The following is a 19,977-nucleotide window of genomic DNA, read 5'->3' as shown; positions in this document are numbered from 1 at the left end:
AAAATGTGCATTAATTGTTTTATAAAACGGGTCGGCAAAAAGAATTTTTCATGGAAATCTTGTTCAAATCCCTCCAACTTGTGTACGTTCGCACAGACGAATAGATCACAAGACTATCAATTATGACATCACAAGCGTATCTACTATGCGCGCGCGCCTAAGTAAGCGCATCAAAATCCTAACCATGCCAGCCTCTTTTACTGAACGCGTATCAGTTTTTACGTGCTATTCAACGAACGTAGAGGGCAGCAACACACAAGCGTGTTGCTCTAAGGAAGGTCAACTCCGCTCGAATTTTGTGACCACTCTAAAAAATAAGGGGGACTTTTCGGAAATTTGTCGAGTTGATTTTTTTCATTTGTTAATTTCAAATATTTTTTAATGAACAATTATTAGATCGGTTATTCTGAGTAGAAATATTAAAAATATTAATTTTATTTTTAAAGAAATTATTTTAGGTTAAATAATCATTTTTTTGACATTTTTTCTCTATTTGGAATATTAAGTCTATAACGAGGATCCCTCTTATCTCTTATTTTCCTCTGCTGAATTTCGCTGCACCACTAATAAATGCATAGACAACCACCGTAATAATCGAGGTCATTTTTCTGGCCTGGGTGCGCCGAGTCCGGCTGGTCGCGTAGCTAACTAGTGACGTTGATGATGCGCTGGGGCTTCAGTCGACTCGTCATAGATCTTCTAGCAACATACACAATGACATCTAATTTGCCTGGTCTGATTTGAAGTGCAATTGCTTCAGGGCTGATGTTTATCAACGATGATTGTTCAAGGTCAGATTTCAAATTTTAAATTACATTTGACTTTTAAGTCTATAAATCTTAATACAAGAAGCTGAATCCCCGAAATCCTGGTCAAATTTCAACTTCGAGTCCGAGACTATGGACGGCGAAAAAAACCCCCGTGCATCGGATGCATTGCATTGGCTGCGCGCTGCGCTGCAGCTGGGCTGCACAGCCATGCAGGCGCTGCGTCGCGTCGAAGGTCGATAATCATTGAGCAACCAAACTTCCAAAGCCAAATTAAAGCTTGAATAAACGGCCACCTATTCACATTTTCCCTGGTTTTCTTCAATAATTTCTAAGAAAATCAGCCAATTGAGGGAAATTGATTGCAATGTTACATCGTTTGCAGAGTGCCATCATCGTTTTGCGTTAGACTTAACCTTAGTTATATAGATCTAGGCCTAGACTAGAAATGGGGGCTAGATAGATTAGACCATCTTAATTTCTGATTTTGGGCAGAAAGTAGACTTGATAGACAGCATCCATATCTTAATTTGACCATTGATTCTGTGCAATCAATGTTTAAAGACTTTTACATAATTTGTTTGCCATATTGCAATTGGTAAATTTTCCTGGGCCTGCATGGCCTGGGCTTGGCTGGCAGAACGCGTAGCCGTAGGGCCTATTTTTTTTTGGAGAAATTTCGAAAGTGAAAGAGCAAAGTGACTGAGCTCGTCATTTTATTTTTATGCATTTTCTAACTGAATTTTAAAGATTACATGCCTAACGGTAGGGCCTAACGGTAACTTGTCAACCATTAAATCTTCTAGTTCTAGATCTAGACTTTACCCTGTAGGCATTTAACGGACTAAAAAAATCATAACCTCCTAGCGGCTAGCCCATGCAGGCTGGCCTTAATTGAACCAAACTTAGCTTGCATGGACCAACCCTCTAAAAGACAATGTGGAATTCATCTGTTTTGAGTTTATTATTATTTTAGTATTTTTTTATTGTTGCATAGACTATCTCATACCAACAAGTCGTGCTAGATCTATATATATTCTAGATCTACTTAGATATCCAGTGTGGAACAACATCTTCAACAAACAGATCGAGACTGGTCAAAGCATTTGTCTACAGTCTAGTTAGACAAAGTTTTCTAGATCTTTAGACTTGGGTCTATCGATCAACTAGACATGAATAACCGTCGTTTCTGGGGATTTATTCAACAATTTCTGACATTTTACTATAATCTCCATCGGTGAGTGAGCCAGCGCAGTTCAGCAGAGCAACCAAAATACAGAGACTGAAGCTTTTGGTCTATCGATCAACATGATCAAGATATAGGTTAGATGTAGACTTCACTTATTACTGATTGGAATGTATTTCTAAATTTATAAGTTTTGGGGAAAATGGTGAAAAGAAATGATAACATACTACTGATAGATACGTGACTTATTTTTTTAATACCCATTGGCATTGCTGCCTGCTCTAATAAATAAATGAGTCACGGCCTATATGGACTGCAGATAAATGCTGATCGACGCCTAGCAGAACAAGTACCAGTGCTAGACTAGGGGGTTGAAATCTAAGCAGACGACAGAGCATAATGTACCTTAAGCATAGAATGATGATGGGTTCAGCGAAGAGCCCAGAGAAAATAAGGGGGACATATTCAATCCCGAAATGCTTTGCGAGTGGTCACAAAATCGTCTCGGCGCAAATCACCTAATTCAGCCGTCTGGTGAAATCGCTGATAACAACAATCACCGATTTGGTAATTATTTTAGTTTCCTGAAACTTGCATTTGTAAAGTTTTAAATATCAAAGTATGTTTTCATATTTATGTATATCCCTCAACATATTTGTTAATGTTATCTTTGATATCGTTGTAGTCATATTCTTTCATATTCGTTTCTTGATCACTACTAATTTGTTGTTGTATTTGATCGGCATTTGATTTCGTTGTCATGAACAATAAAATATGCGCGCAGCTCAGTTGCATGCGCGTATCGAGTTGACCTTCCTTAGAGCAACACGCTTGTGTGTTGCTGCCCTCTACGTTCGTTGGTGCTATTGAAACTAATGCTGCACAAAAATTGCATAGTGCTGCACAAAAAATGCACAGTGCTGCACGAAAAATGCATGACTGGAAGGTTGCGCATAATTAAAGCATGAACACGTGACTTGAATACGCACTCACCATTGGCTACATCCTTGAACCCGTTTTATAATAGAAATTAATGTATTTAGAATGCCCAGATTCTAGGTCTAAATCTAAACCCGCGCATGCATGTTTATTCAGATACGCAGCTTGTTTTTTAAGGGGTACTCCGGGCTGAAAATATTTACATCTAAAAAAACTTTATTTTATCGGCATTATATTACAAATAGTTAGGTTTTTCAATTTTGAAGTTAAGCAATGTTTTTGTTAAAACTGATATGCATGTCGTTATGCATATTTAGTATTTGATGATGTCACACCCTCACTATCCTTTTTCTTATGTTATTACAAGGGATCAAAATTGTAATGTTTCTTTCATACAAGAGTGAATGATGTCTCCCTTGTAATGAATTAGTTGCAGGAAATAGTATCTAATGCAGTAAATCTGTTGTCAATTCAATTACTTTCGTTCTTGAAGGGAATATATAAATAAAAAACAGAAAAAAGAGAAAAGGGAGTGATAAAAGAAAGGGAGAAGGAAAGGAGGAAAAGGAAAGGGAAAAGTGAAAAGAAAACTAAGAAAAAGCCTTTTTTTAACATGGAAAAGGAAGGCAGGCTGGAAAATGAACGAAAGAGAACATTATTTTGAGAAAGAACGAATCATTCCCAAAAATGCCTATATGTAATGCAATAGCATATTAAATGGAAATGAATAAAAAGAACCCTGAATAATACGACCGGGCTGCCAAGGACTGAAAATAAAGAGCGGGAAGAAAGATTTACAGCAGACAATATTGTGCTATATGCTTGTTAAATTTTATGCAAATAAACTACCGGGCCTTTGCCACAGACCCCACGCCGAAGCTGACAACTTCGGATATTTTAACTTGAAAAACTTAAATAAAGAGCAAACTCAGATTCCTTATACAGTTTATGTAATTGAACAAGCTGTGTATCTAAAAAATAATAATAATGCGGCGCGAAGTGCGAGCTCAAAATTTTGATTTATTCACCCGACAGGAACTTTTTAAAGGGATGCTCCGATATGGAAATATTAATATCTAACTGAATAGAGTAAATTCACCGAGGATTATGCTGAAAATGTCATCAAAATCGGATAATAAATAACAGTTTTCGAATTTTAAAGTTTAGCAATATTTTGTGAAAACAGTTGTATATAAATTGCCATAAATGTTAATTTGGTTGGCTGATGATGTCACATCCCCACTTTTTTTCCTTATGTTATTACATGATATAAAAAAAATAATTTTCATGTGTGGATGATATCAGATTCAGATTCAAATATTTTCTATTGTACAATTGCAATCGAGTATAAACGGAAATTGAATTTGTTCGCACAAAATAATTTAGAATATCACATGATTCACACATCTCCTCGAATGTAACTGAGGGTGTTAAGAGGAAGGGTGACGTCATTTTTCATATTGGGCCGAATGACTTATCGAAGGATAATGGAAGTCCACAGATCGCTGAAAACATGATATCCTTAGCAGACGCTAACTCAGCGAATGGCTGTGAAGTTAGCTTGTCCAATATAATTCACCGCAGGTGGGAATCAGCTCATCAGAGACGCCGGGTTGATGTGGTAAACGAGCGACTGAAGAGAGCTTCACGTGGAAGGGGATGGGGTTTCATTGACATCAACAACATCGGTGACAGGCCCCTTTGTAAGGATGGAGTACATATAATAAGGTAGGACAAGCTGTTCTGCTGTAAGAAAATGTGGAGATATTTGAGAGAACTTTTGCCCAAGTCATTACCTATTTCTCCCAACACCATATACGTAGATGGAACAGATGTGTCGGGCAATGCAAATATTGCTGAAGCATTTAATGAGTATGATTTCAAATGTTACTTATATTACTAAGGACCTACAAAGAGATACGTCTTGACAGAGAGTTCAAGTAGAAGATGATTCAAATGTTGGTTCAATTCACTCTCAATTTGAGCTAATGTTGATTACTAGAGATGCAAACTTTTAAAGATGACTAAAATTGTTATCGTAGAGTCCCTTTGTGATATTATTGACAGATCTCTTTCTACTGGAGTTGTTCCTCGTGAATGGAAAAATGCTTGGGTAGTACCAATATTTAAATATGGTGATATGTCTTCGTTGAATAATTACCGCCCCATTTCTATATTACCAATCGTGAGTAAAGTTTTAGAAAGGGTTGTTCACCAACAGCTAAGTGAATTCCTGGACGTGAATGTTTTATTACACCCAAATCAATCTGGTTTTTCGGCCTATGCATTCAACAACTACTGCCCTTGCAAAACTTGTAAATCGGTGGTCGTTAAACATTGATAACAATTTAATTTCTGGAGTTGCGTTCAAAGATCTTTGGAAGGCCTTTGATACTATGGACCATGAGCTGCTTTTAAAGAAATTAGCTTGCATTGATTGTAGTAATAGGACTATCACTTGGTTCAAATCATATTTATTTGATCGACAACAAGTGACACAATTCAAAGGAGCAAAATCATATCCTTCAATCGTCAAATTAAGCGTGCCACAAGGGTCAATTCTGGGTCCCCTTTCATTTTCAATATATGTTGATAGTTTACCTGAATGTATTCATGAAGGTATCATAGATATGTACGCTGACGACACTTACCGTCAGTGCGAATGATGCGACAGGTTTGGAAGAAAAATTTACTGTTGCATTAACAAGGTCATGGCATGGATAAAAGATAATCAGCTCGTCCTCAACACTGAAAAAACTTGTGTCATGATAATAGGTTTTCGTGCTAATCTCAGGAAAATAGAATTTTCACGATTTCGTTAAACGATGATTTGATAAATAGAGTTCAATTCACCAAATGCTTAGGAGTTTTGATAGATGAAGAACTGAAATGGTCAAAACAAATTGAAATTGTATTTAAACTTACTCAGAAAATCATTGGCATAATAAAGAGAGCGAACATTTCTCTGCCTGTGCAGTCCTTAAAGTTGCTTTATAACAGTTTGGTGTTGCCAAGATTTTATTACTGTTCTGCTTTATGGTCGAATAGATTTCAATCCCATAAAATTAAGCTGCAAAAACTTCAGAAGAGGGCTGCAAGAATTATATTGAACAAGACATACGACACACCGTCGGCTGATTTGTTCACAAGTCTTAAATGGATGACACTAGACAAACGATTTGAGCTCATTTTGATGATATATAAACGTGTTCATAATTCAACACCTTCTTACCTTCAGGTAAACTTAACCAATCCAAATTATGTACATGAACATCATACCAGACAGAGAGACAGTGGATATTAAAATACGCGTGCCCAAGTTTCGCACTGATTGTTATAAGTGTAGTCCAATCGTATCTTCAATATTTGAATGGAATTTAGCTTGATAGTTCAATTAGAACAGCTCCTTCTGTCATTTCATTTAAGATAATTTTTAGAAGAACTTGTAATTTATAAATAACTTGCGGAACATCCACTGTTGTGCGTATTTCGTGTAAGCATGACCTTGATGATTTGGTGTACATTATCAGTATTTTCAAGATGTCCTTCTTAGTTAATTTGATTTATTGATATTTGATTATACGTCAAACGAGTGCCCGTCTGCGTTTTGTTTGCTGCTAAGTTTGTTAATGTTTCGTTTTACATTCAATTCCTAATGTGAATCTTAATGCCGTAACATTCTGTACATACGTTATGCATTTTGTAAATATGTTTGTTGTTATTCAGTGCCCCATGGAAGACCACTACTTATTGGTGAATGGGCTACCCTGTCAAAATATCAGAAGAAAAAAAAATTACACGATACATATTGTATACATTATACAAATCAACAAGCAAATACAGGATAAATCAAGATAAAGGTAGGAAGCGGGGGGGGGGGGAGATAATTTCATGTATGGCTATTAAATTCACGAATTGAAACTGGAACGAAAAATTTACAAAACGCGAGGTTCTGCCAGGAAGGGATCTCAGAGGTTTGCCTGACCTCATCAAATCTTAATATTTTTGAAGGGCATGGTTCTCATTGGTCAGGATCTCTTTGACTTTTCAAAGACTCTATCCCTTCATTCTTGTCTACAAAGCATCTTTTTTTTGTTATTTTAGAGGTTTGCTTTTCATCTATTTCTAGTTTCTGTATGACCTCTTTCCTAATTGCATGTATCTAAACAATCGAATTAAAGAGAAGTGAACTTTCCACCATTGCTTTAAAAAGACTTGCAGTATCCTCTCTTGAACGTGCACGGTCCTAGACCATGTAAGCCTTCGTAGGAAGAACATTCTACTTCGAGCTTTAGAAAGTGTGATCTTGGCTTGGGATATCCAATTAAGTTTATCGTCAATGGTTGTCCCTAGATACTTAAAACTATCTTCTACTTCAATGGTAACACCGTCTAATGAAATTGAATCTGGTTGTGGGGGAGCAATTCTGAATTAAAAAAATAAGTTCTTTACACTTAGATGGGTTTATGAAGAGATGGTTGTTTTTGCACCACTTAGAGGAGCGCTCAATACTTCTATTATCATCACCAGTTTCACTTTTCATTAGGCCTATAATTACTGTGTCATCAGCATATTTTAGTATTTTTACATTTTCATCATTTGTATTACAATCATTAGTTTATAAGATATACATGAGTGCCGATAGGAAGCATACTTGGAGACACCTTTATTTATTATAATCTCATCAGACGTACTATTCTGAACTCGAACACGTCAGATTTTATTAGACAAAAAGTTTACTAGCCAAAGTACAATATTAGGGTGTAGGTTGAAATCTACAGTTTATCAACAAGAAAGTGTGTCTATCGTATTGAAAGCCGAGGAAAAATCTACGAAAATGACCCTAGAATAACACATCAGCTTGTATGTTGAGCTATATATATTGACAGGCTCGAGTCATCTTTCGGGGAACATCAAATATATAGCCCTTAAAAAGAACCATATGGCCCTCGATCGTCTAAGGACTCGGGTCAATAGGTTTTTTGTAGGCAATATAACTGATATTCCCCTCAAGGCGAGTCAATATTATAAAAAGACATGCCTAGAACTGTTTTACCAGAATAATGCAAATCTTTAAAATGGCATATCTTTTTTATTCCGTGTCCAATTTTTATATAATTTTCATTGTTTTGTTTGTCTGATTTTTTTGTTTAAATCATATTATTTTTAGCCTGGAGAATTCCTTTAAGCACTTTGCAACATAAACGAAATTTGTGGAGAGGGTATTGATCTCACGAAATATAATGATGTGAGCGCGAAGCGAGACCTGAAATTGTTTTGACATTTAGGCCTTAACCTGGACATTATAACCATTGTCGGTACCGGAGAGCTCCCCACATTCGCATTGCGAAACTGACATTAATCGACATAGATAATGGAACTCAAAGACCGAGCAAGAACAAGGTAGGGCCTACATTAAACAGTTGAAACAGCCCTGCCAGTAACCCGACATTTACAATTTTCCCGACAGATTTCAATCCATCGGAACTGCACTTGCGCAACAATTCATAATTTCCCCAACATCTCGGACTCCGCATCTTTAAATTCACCGACTCACAAGTTTACCTAAATAAATCCTTATCTTCCCCGCCCTTTCTCTTTCCTCTGATTTTTCTCCTTCCTTTTTTCAGTTTTATTTTCATTTGTTTTCATCTTCCTTTCTTTGATTCTCTCTTTCTTTCAGTATTTCATTTTTTCTTTGTCGCCTTTGTTCCTTTCTCCTTTCCTCTTTCTCCCTTTTTTCCTCCCGCCCCTTTTCTTCACCGACGATATCCAGAGTAGTGTTGGTGGGGGCATACTCCTGGTGCACCATGAGCGTCACTCCGAATTTGTGCTGGAGGGGGCACAACACCCTGCTGTCTTTCCAACCACTATAACACTCCTACCTCTCCACGCCTTCTCTTACCACTCGTTCTCCTTTTCTGTCTCTCCCCACTCTCCCCTCCCAATCTCTAGTTTTAACCTTTCAGGCCTTTTTGTTTCATTTGTGACCGTTTCACTTATTAAGAGGTTATCTCACTAGATTTGAGAGAATTCGAACTAGGGAATATACAGCTTTAGAAAAATATTTGTAATCCTGAAAAGGATTTCTATGTCTGAAAATCACCGAATTGCTTCATGACATATCGAAAACGGTAATATAAATAATAACAATAGAGAGGAAACGCATTTAGATGTTTCAGCGTTCTCTTCATATTTTTTTCGAAAAAAGCATCCATCTTGGCTAATTCATGGCAACTTTCAAAAGATAAACTCGCACTGAAATATAAAACCTTAACACCATGGTCACATTTGTTCTACGGCGGCCGTACGGCAAGTCGAAATCAGCCGTTTTAACATTTTTGTACAAGCTAAATATAGGTGGTTTGAATAAAAATGAATGAAACGGCTGTTTTCAACTCGCCGTACGGCCGCCTTAGAACAAATGTGACCAAGGTATATCGGTATTACACTGCTAATTATTTTCAACAGTAATATACCCGTGATCCCTGATTGATAATATCTGAGATAACAGAAAAAGAAGAAAAGGTAACTAGAGCTGCAATGGTATCAGAACGACGTGCATACATTAACGCCTATGATTTAATAGAGGGCAACAAACAGGAGAGAGCAAAAAAAAAAAACTCTAGATGATATACATTTTCAAAATATTACAGGGAGCTATTTCTAAAAGTAATGGTCACTAATGCATGAAACACAGTTGGATTTTGTGAAATGATACAATTGGCAAACCCTGTAAATACGACTGCAAGATGAATGAAAACAAGGAAGTTAAGGTCATTTTACTATTTTCCTACTTTGCAATAGAGGGGGCTAATTCTAGAGGTAATGGTCACTGATGCGTACAAGAACATTTGGCATATGAGGGATGATACCATAAGCTAACATTGAAAATACGAGACTATAGTCTCTATTGCAAACTGGGAAAATGGTAAAGAGGCCATAACTTCCTCGTTTTCGTTCATTTTATAAAATGAACGAAAACAAAAAGGTTATGGCCATTTCCCTATACAGTGCGTATAAAAAAACGGGACAGATTTGAAAAGTCTATAAAATATTTGTTTCAAATTATGATCTTTATATTTTAGTGTCAATACATGCTCTGGGGTCTTATCCTTCAACTGCAATCAAAACAATTTAGTATCGTTCATGCTTGAGCGAACACGGAATGTTTTTTGTCTGGGATGAAAAAGGGGGCTTGCGCCAAAATGGCATAAAATGATAGATATGATGGTCGGACTTCTTGCTAATCAGCAGACTTCATCTTAACCTTTTCATTATCTTTGCCATAATTTTCGAATTATGCGGTCAAAATTCATTTCCAAATCTACTTATTAGCTTGAATAGTTCTGTTGTTGTTCCTTTTTGATATGTTCTCTTTTTAGCTTGATTTGAATATTCCTTCTTTAGGCAAGAACGTTTTTTTAACCAAAGTATGGGAGAGCGTGTTTTTTTTTTCAAATCCTTTCATTGTGTGCTGCAAAGGTTATGGTGCCTTTGAACAGTTGCATACTAAGGTGGTAGGGGCTCGGGGTGCTACCCCCCCCCAATGAAAAATTATGACCAAGGAAAAAGGTTGGAAAGGAAAATTACAGAAAAAATAGAAAGTGAAATATGATATCATTTTCTGAATATTATGTCAAAATCACAAAATTTGATATTTTAATTAAAAAAAGACTTTATTTTTGCTTGCTCGCTTCACAACTTTTTAATACATTTTACCCGATCTGCCATATCCTGCTCTTTCAAAATTAACTCAATACACCATTTCCATTGAAAGACATGCATCCGTTCCTGTTTGTCCCGTCAAGCACATAATTAAACTTGAAGGATCCAATAAACCCTTGAAAATAGGATTCATGTCTTTTATTGGTACAATAACATAATTTTTTTCACATAATAATTGTTAAAAGTACCATAACATAATTTGTTTCACATAATAAAATGATTTCAATAATTACAAATTCTCCCAATTAATAATGCAAATCTTCTCACTTGCGTTGACAAAAAGTCTCTTCTTTTCTTTCTTATGAAGAAAAAATCAAAGGTAAAAGAAGTTTGAATGAAAAATAATATAATTCAGGTAAATAAATAAATTTGTAAATAAAATTTGACAGCATAATTCGAAAATTATGGCAAAGATAATGAAAAGATTAAGAAGAAGTCTGCTGATTAGCCAACAGTCTAATCATCAAATTTCTCATTTCTGCCAATTATGCGCAAACCTCTTTCTGAACCCCCGACATAAAACCTCTCGTGTTCGCTCAAGCATGAACAAAATTTATTTTTTTCAAATGGCATTTCAAAGATAAGATCCTAGAGCATCTATTAACATCAAAATATAGATATAAAATTTGAAATAATTTTTTTGTAGACTTTTCAAAACTGTCCCGTTTTTTGTTATACGCACTGTATTTCAACTTTGTAATAGAGGGCGCTATTTATAAATTTAATTGTCCCCGATGCGAAAAAATGCTGCATTATGAAAGATAATACCATAAACAAACCTTGAAATTATGAGACCAAAAAAATGAATGGAAACAAGAAAGTTATGGCCATTTTACTATTTTCCGACTTTACAATAGAGGGCGCTAATTCTTAAATGCAATGGTCACTGCTGCGTAAAAAACATAGATTATGAGAGGTGATACAATAAGCATACCCTGGAAATATGAGACCAAAATGAATGAAAAAAAAATGACCATCTTAATATTTCTTTGGTTTGCAATAGAGGGCACTTTTTCTAAAGATAATGGTCACTGATGCGTAAAAAACACTTGAATTATGGAAAATAATACCATAAGCAAACCCTGAAAATATGAAACCGAAATGAATGATAACAAAGTTATGGTCATTTTACTATATTTTGACTTTGCAATAGAAGGCGTTATTTCTAAATTCAATGGTCACTGATGCGTACACATATTCTTGAATTGTAAGGGTTGATACCATTAGTAAATCATGAATACATGAGACGGAAATGAATAAAAAACAAGGGAAGTTATAGCCATTTTCCGGTTTTCTTACTTTGCATTTCAATAAATATGAAGCTTTTGATCATAGACTATTACGCATTTGAATTTGCGGGGTGAAGATAGCATTTTGAGGGGCAGCCATTTTTTATATAAAAGAGCAACTCTTAAAAAAATCTACAGCAATTTCGTAGAAGTCTGTAGCATGCAGGATATAGGAGATTAGGAACGATATGCAACTAAACTTGAAATTTACAAATTGGCGCCTGGATGGTCATGCGTGAGTGATTTTGGAAAATGAAGTACTAGTAGTAGTTGCACAACAACAGATGCTGGACAACATGTCTACCAAAACTGAGCCTGGGCACAGCTAACAAGAACTACGTGTTAAACGAAATGGATCTTGTGGAAGAAGACGCAGACAGAAGAAGAACACGGAATATGATTAAGGAACAACAACAAGGCATTGTCACCTGTGGGTGTCAATGCAAATATCTAACCTGGTAAACGGCAGATTAAGTGCCGGTCTCTATCGTTCATCCCCGGATAAGGGACCGGTGGCTCCGCAATGAGTTTTGGCAGTAGTTGTATCTCGGTTCCATCGGGACTGGTTATACTCTGGCATGAATGCTCTGGTGGCAAGATCCACTTTGTCTGTGATTTAGGTACTATATCCGAGTTCGACGTTATCAATTAAAAAAAAAACGGTTGGATAAATTATTATGTAGAATAAGAAAAAAGATAAATGCAAGCCTTGTTCTTGTTTTTTTATTTAAGGGTAGGGTCAAACGACAGGTTGCCAAGTCGTGTGTTGGTGGCGTTATACTGCAATGCCATTTTTTACCGTTATCTCTCATTATCTCCATTTTTCTTTTTATTTTGAGAATTTTTCTTTTTAATAACAATGAATATTTAGAGGTGCTTACAACAAGTACCCTAGCCGTGAGAGCGCGTACTCGGTATATCCATGCAGATAGTCTCTAACAATTACAAGATCTGCGTAACGTGATTGATGCAAGAAAATGACCATTACGTTTTCTTCATATTTGAAACGCAATAAATCTTACATTTGATAGAAGAAAAAGAGGGATCAGATCTCGAGACAAGAGTATATAATTAAAATGCTATAGTATTCAGAAAAACAACTCATCAGTCATTGACCACTTAGCCTGTTCGATATACATGTACGAGTCATCCCTTAAAGAAATAGACAGTTTCTAATCGAAAATTGTAATGATTTAATTTTACCTGATTGCTAAGAATTCATAAATACACTCTAAAAAATGAAGTGCTAATTTAGCTCTTAAAGAGCGTGTATAGTGACTGCACTTCGGAGTGCTGATTTTTCTCGTTCAAATTTGAACTAGACAAATCAGCACTCCGAAGTGCAGTCACTATACACGCTCTTTAAGAGCTAAATTAGCACTTCATTTTTTAGAGTGTACTTGTCGGTAAGCAACCAGAGGACCGACGCGTCGGTTCTCTGGTTGTGACGGCTTAAGATCATCTCCAAGTGCCCTCGTAATGAGGATTAATGCCTTTACCAAAAGTCACTAGCGCACCAAGTGGGAATCGAACCCTGGTCTTCGAAATCCGAATCCCCCGCGCTCAATCCATTCAGATAACCCAATCCAATCCAATCTATTCCAAATGTCGTTTCATACCTTTTCTTTTAGGGTAAGTATAAATTTTGATGGCAGCATATTCATGTTGATTATTTAAAAACACTCGCATATTGCCAGTAGTGTTGTTCATAACAAGAACATTAATTATTCACTCTTAAAACAAATCAGTCAAATTGATTAGACCAGTAATCAGCTGGATGCAACCGATATGTCACATTTCTAAATATATTCTAGTCAGAAATGCCATTGTTCCAGTAAAATACGACAAGGAATTAGCTCAATATGATTAGAATTAAGAGTTGCACACAGCTAATCCTATCAGCTAGTCATTTTTGACGGAGTTGTTTTTAGAGTGTTCATTAATCAAAAATTAAATGCAAAATTGTAGTGTAGCGGCACAGCTTTGCAAGACGGCCGGTGGCCGCCCACCGTCTTGCGCTGCCCACGTACAAAAAAAGACGGGAGTCAAAGAATGACAAGTTCGATGAAGTTGAGTTGTGTATCAGGTTTTATTCTAAATCAAAGTCAAATTACATGCTGGATAATAATATATGTCGCATCTCTGGGCTGGACGACCGACGACAGACAAAAATTAAACCGACATGGCCTACGGCGGCAAAACAAATCGGGAACGAAAAACTGCCCCTTGGCAACTAATCACTCCTTTTTATCCCTTTCTGGGTCAAACACCGCGTGGCGAGAAAAGCCTTTCCCCAAATCGACCCTATCACTTTGGTGTAATGCGCGAAATTAATCCGCCTATAATGTAAGTATATAAAACGGAACTTAATTATTGTGTACCCCGATTCCAAATTCAAGTTCTTCGGCTTTCCATTATTCTTCCAACTTACGTAACTCTCTTAACCACTCCCCCAACTGCTCTCTCAGTCAATTAATCCTCTTTTGCGACTCTTGTCACTTCAGCCACTCCCACTCACAGCTCACTTCCACCAAGGAATTCACTCCTTGCTTCCACACCTGTTCACACTCTCGCTCTCTCTCTCTTTAATCACTGAAGAATGCAAGCGAGCCGAAGAACATGATAAGAAGCAAAGTAGTAAATAACTGAAGTTCCAATGGACTTCTATTAGTCCTGAACGCCTAGCAACCCAGTCAGTTTGCCCTCTTTCACTTCCACATTCCAATCGCTAGCCTGGCCAAGAAAAACTAGCAAACGAAATCAACACCTTTAAGGAATGTAAACAATGGAAGAAGGCGAACGAACTTATTTACCCAAACAAACAAATCTCTATTTTCCATCCGGCTATAGTAGAAAAAAAGAGCAGTGATTAAACGTACATTGAAGCACATTGAAACCAAATGAGAAATTGTCTCACCTGTCAATACTACCACAAACATGATGTATGTCGATAGAGATACGATGCGTCCATAGGGAGCAGTCTCGTGTAATTGACGAACGTGACGAATATGCTGGAAAACGAGCAATTAAGAGGAAAAAATTGGGACGATTTCTAATGATCACATTCGAGTTGCATTTAAGGGATTTAAAAATGGATATTGTCCCAGGAGTTGTTTTGGCATGTTTAGGAACCTTCGTTTTGAGCTATATGCCTACTTAATTGATTTCGACAATCTGATATTTGAAATTATTTACGATCCGAATAATACCTGTTGACGTTGACAGAATACCGAGTTATTATATTGGAAAAAGTAATTATATAAACATGATAAAAGGCACCGTGTTTGAGTAATTACACTACTGAATAACCCACCCCTTCCGTTAGATTACATCCTTTTGCAGTCCTTGATTAAAAATTTGTGCAATAAACAAATATTGATTGCAATGTGAATTTACGGAAATTAAGCACTATCTGACTATAAGGGCCCGTTAGACGATCGCCCCTCCTTGCCTGTGGTCCCAGTTTAATGATTGGGCAGTAATCCTTGTAAAATAAAAATATTGGACCGTAAACATGGTAAAGAAGCATTTCGTATGAAACTTTGCGTTTCCCTATTGAACTTTCAATGAGTATTTCTAAGACCACCCCTCATTGTTAGATCCGGGGTGATGTGGGGAGAAATCTGTTTATACACCTGAAGCATATTTGAGGTCCTTTGAGGTCCGTGAGCGTCCGGGAAGTAGTTTGGGGGATGTCAAAACATCCGTCGTCATCACGTGCGCTGCCGTGTTGGGGGGAAATTGGGGAAGTTCGTGTACAGTACCTACGCATTTAAACAGTAGTGTTACCAATTTGACTATTGTGTTTTTGCCATAGACAGTGACTGGGAATGATAACATTGCCCACACCCCCCCCCCCCTCCTGTTGCACCACATTTTCGCACCTGCACAAATTGTCGCCCCGCGACAACTTGTGCAAAATTTGACACCACAAATTGTCACCCCTTTACAAATTGTAGCCTCATTAAGACAATTTTTGGAGGAGTGGACACCACAAATTGTAGCCTTGTCTCCCCATGTCACTAACACTTAACAGACAAAAAAGAGAATAGGTCATGTAAAGTTCATTAGACCATTTGGCCATTAGACAAATTGGTCATTAGGCCACATGAGAATTATATCAAGTATACAGTGCGTATCAAAGGAAAACTTTGAAAAAGTTTATTTAAAAAAAATATTTTTTTAATTCAAATTGCAACACGTAGTAAGCACAGCCTTTACCTTTTGTTAGTGAATCTGGACAAAAGTTTAGATAAGACAACTCAGTCAGTCCAGCATTTTTGTCAGTAAGTTTTATGACTTAAAGTGGGTTTTCATTGCATTTAGATTTAATACTTGTTTCTCCATACTTTTCCCAAGCTTGACAATGATTAACAAAACGAAATGCAAGCCTAAGCCATTTCATGTAAATCACAGCGCAGGGTAAAGTAAATATCGTCACGATGGCCTCAGTGTGTGGGGAGTAGGATCAGGCGCAATGCAGTCTTCGAAGGGTTTTGGGCAAGGAAACAAGTTAAAAGTAAAAGATATCTTCAAATCAGTTATACTAGCTAAATTCCACGTGTTCTTCATGATTAAGGTCGACTTTTATTCCCATAACTATTTCAAAGTTCTGCGCAATTCATTTTCACTAACTTTTCAAAAGTAGGTGGTGCTCACTCAAGCGGATATATTTTCGACAGTATCTGTACCAATGTTAAAACGTGGACAAATCTTCAGGACATTACACATGTATAAGTTTACAGGATTTTTTCTTAGTGTAAACTTTTTTTTTGATACGCACTGTATATTAGACAAATTGCAAAGTAGACAAAATTATTAGTAGACCAAACTGGTTAAGCCCATGTGTTATAAGACAAACGGAGAATTAGTCATAATGTTGTTAGACCATGTGTATAACAACCGAATTTTCCACGGGCTTTGCTCCTGTTTTCTTTATTAGTCTCCCTACAGATAAATTGCCAGTTGGTCCAAAACCGATTTGACAAATAGTCGGTTAGCCCTTTTATTTCCGTGGTTTAGCCTCATCGTATACATGGTCTAATTCCAATTCTGTCTGCAACCAGTTTACCTTTTTTATTATTTGTCAATTTGCCTATTCACCATTTTGTCTAATTTCAATTTTTGGTCTAATTTCTATTTTTTTTTATAATATTTAATTGATCTAACCCCACTTAATTCCTGTAACAGATTGGAAATATTTATTTGGGATTTAGACGAAAAGGCGATTAAACCATTTGGTTATTCGACAAAAAAAGAAAAACCACGACCAATTACATTTGACCAAGTCCTATAATTAAACCAAGATGACGTTAGATCAAACTGTTATCAGAGCAAATGGGTTTAACTCGTATGGCATTAGACGATCAGAGAGTTTGACCAACTACTAGACTAAGTCGATTTAACCGCATCCCCCAAAAAATGATAACAAATCTAAATAAATAAATGAATAAACAAGAAAAAAAAAGATAATAATACTAACTACTGATGATAATAAAAATAATACACACTTGTACACACACCATCACACCCCACACACATACCAAGACAATACTCACATCTATCACAACACTCACAACTTTACCACAAAAAAAACACACACCAGGGGACGCGAATTTTTGTTCCATCTTATAAATCTAGGCATTTTTTAAAACTCCAATGCATAAGGAGTGTGAAAAAACAACATGAGGTTGTCATCGAGACGGTGCTGTGTACACCAAATATTATGATTAACCATGGTAATTGTACTGGATTTTTCACCCATTCCGTGCTCTTTCTCGCGATTAGTGACGAACCATTAGACTGATCAACTAACTTACTTCATCCAGGGAAGTGGAAGGTTCTAGCTCCCACTTTTCTAGTTCATTTATACATGTATTCCTTGGAGGGACAAGTCAATTAAGCTCTGTCATGTCTGTAGTGGAATGCAATAATGATGACAATGATAATGAGGTTGAGCCTGATGATAATGATGATAATGATGACGATGATGGTGGTGATGATGATAAAGATAATAATGATAATAATAATATAATTGATAGTGATAATAAAAATGATATACCAATATACCAAGCCTTGAATAAGTATAGCGGGAATTATATCGCTCCAAACAATTAAATCACGTGCTAATTGCTTTAAATAGCATCATGTGACCAAATCTATTCTCACTACTTTGCGATGATGTCGAAGACGCCCATCGAAGATAACGTGGTATTCCGTAAAAGTCAATGATGGTATTGTGGACCATTCTTTCATTGACGTCACGGAATAGTAAATTTTCTTAAGTGGACGTTTTAAAATAGTGAGAATATGTTTGGTCACATGATGATATTAAAACCAATCAGCACATAGGATTTAATTTATGTAGGACATAATAACAACTATAATAGTGACGATGATGATGATAATGATGATAGTGATGATGATGATGATTATAATAGTGAATGATTAGAAGAGCGCACACCGGCGCCATCTACAGACCCCAAAATAGCCGGCAAAATAGCTGTAACAGTGAAATGAATTGAGAACTAGTACTGGATGTATATATTTGAGATTTTGGGATCAGAAATCAGGGGAGCGCTTTATGAAAAGATTATCATCGGACGTTTTATCCGACAAGTCCTGTTTTATCTGATAGTTACCATAGTAACCGTAATTCTCAGCCAATCAAAATCAAGGAAAGTTGTCAAATTTGACTCGCCGGTCAGAAATGTTGATGAAACTATCCCAAAAGGTCACATTTTTTTGTTTTTTAAGGAGATAAGTTTGTAGTACTTATAATATTTTTAAACAGCATATCATGTTTTTTTTAGAAATACTTCAAGAACCAGCAGAAAAAAAATGTTGTGCTGATGTCATTTTCGATTACCTCGTTTGATTGAGAATCTGCAATTGATCTAATAATTCAGACAAACATAGGCAACAGGATAAGTCATTTTTTCTATTCGAACAATAGTTTACACTGTAGTGATGTGTTGTAAATGACAATAACTGTAGAATGTATGAAGAGGTTTAAAGTCATTTTCATTTTGATGTTGATTTGTATGCATGTCGATCCTGTCAATTGTTTTACATGATCATGAAAGTTCATCTGTGTTGGTTGAAATATCCGAAGAGTTACCTCGAAATTTTCCGCTGCTTACTGCTAGCTGCATGCTAATTGCCTTCTTCAGCGATGACTGAAGGGACCCAATTTGACCTGACGTAGCGATCGAAGACACTCGAAAGCTTTTATTGCCCTTCGTTCCTATTGACGGAAGGTTTGAATGCCCGGATGTATATTGTTTCTTTAACACCTCTCTCAAAGGTCGTACGTCACAAGGTCACTTCGTTCATCGCTGAAGAAGGCAGCAGTTAGAAGCCGAAAATTTCGACTAACTGCTCAGAATTTTTGTTGTTGAAAGCAAACGATTGAATTTTGTTTTGTATATTATAGAAAGATTTAGTATTCCATCTTTTAAGATAAATCTGAACATAAAGAAAATTAATCATAATAGATTTGTGTACATGATTATTCATATAAATCAATCCTTCAATCTCGGGATAAAAAAAACAAGACTATGGCCTTGGTATCGCAAAGTGTTGACTTTCGTCTGGAGAAGTCTAGAACCCATACAGTATTTTTCGGGCTCCAATTTTATACCATATTATCATGTAGGGCCTATATTTTGCAGCAAGCACCTCGTCTTTATCGTGATTACTAGATCAACGTCTACTTAATATTCCAGAACCGATTGTTGGTAATGATTGTACCTTGTTATAATGTAGCATTTTCGGGCTCCAATTTCATATCATTATTATCGTGTAAACCGTGTGAGCAAAAAAAAACCCCGACATTTCACAATTCCCAGCACAATTTGTATATGTGGCTTGAAAGAGTATGTTCTCCCAAATAATTTGATACCAAATATATGAAGAGCTTAGTTGCAAAAGGGGTTAGGTCCACTTTGGACCATTCCGAGAAAACCATATTTTTAAATTCTCACTTATTGCAATATTCTTATGAGAAACTAAATTGTCATGATGTATTACCCTATCATGTGAACATAAAATTGGGTATAAAAGAAAT

General features: G+C 36.3%; 1 protein-coding gene across 3 annotated transcripts in view; it reads right to left on the bottom strand.

Annotated features, from left to right (window-relative positions):
- The window catches only part of LOC121424331, a 65,368-nt gene that overhangs the window by 43,352 nt on the left and 2,039 nt on the right, over positions 1 to 19,977 (bottom strand). For 2 of the 3 annotated variants that reach the window (XM_041619970.1, XM_041619971.1), the window contains exons 2-3: positions 14,827 to 14,920; positions 12,365 to 12,532 (exon numbers count right to left, since the gene is read on the bottom strand). In XM_041619970.1, the coding sequence (XP_041475904.1) occupies positions 12,365 to 12,532; positions 14,827 to 14,920 (262 nt within the window). The remainder of the gene's footprint in view (positions 1 to 12,364; positions 12,533 to 14,826; positions 14,921 to 19,977) is intronic. The other variant, XM_041619972.1, reaches the window with a different exon arrangement.

Source organism: Lytechinus variegatus, chromosome 11, assembly GCF_018143015.1.
Source record: "Lytechinus variegatus isolate NC3 chromosome 11, Lvar_3.0, whole genome shotgun sequence".
Lineage (NCBI taxonomy): Eukaryota > Metazoa > Echinodermata > Echinoidea > Temnopleuroida > Toxopneustidae > Lytechinus > Lytechinus variegatus.
Note: the sequence above shows the minus strand (reverse complement) of the source record. Positions and strands in the feature narration are given on the sequence as shown.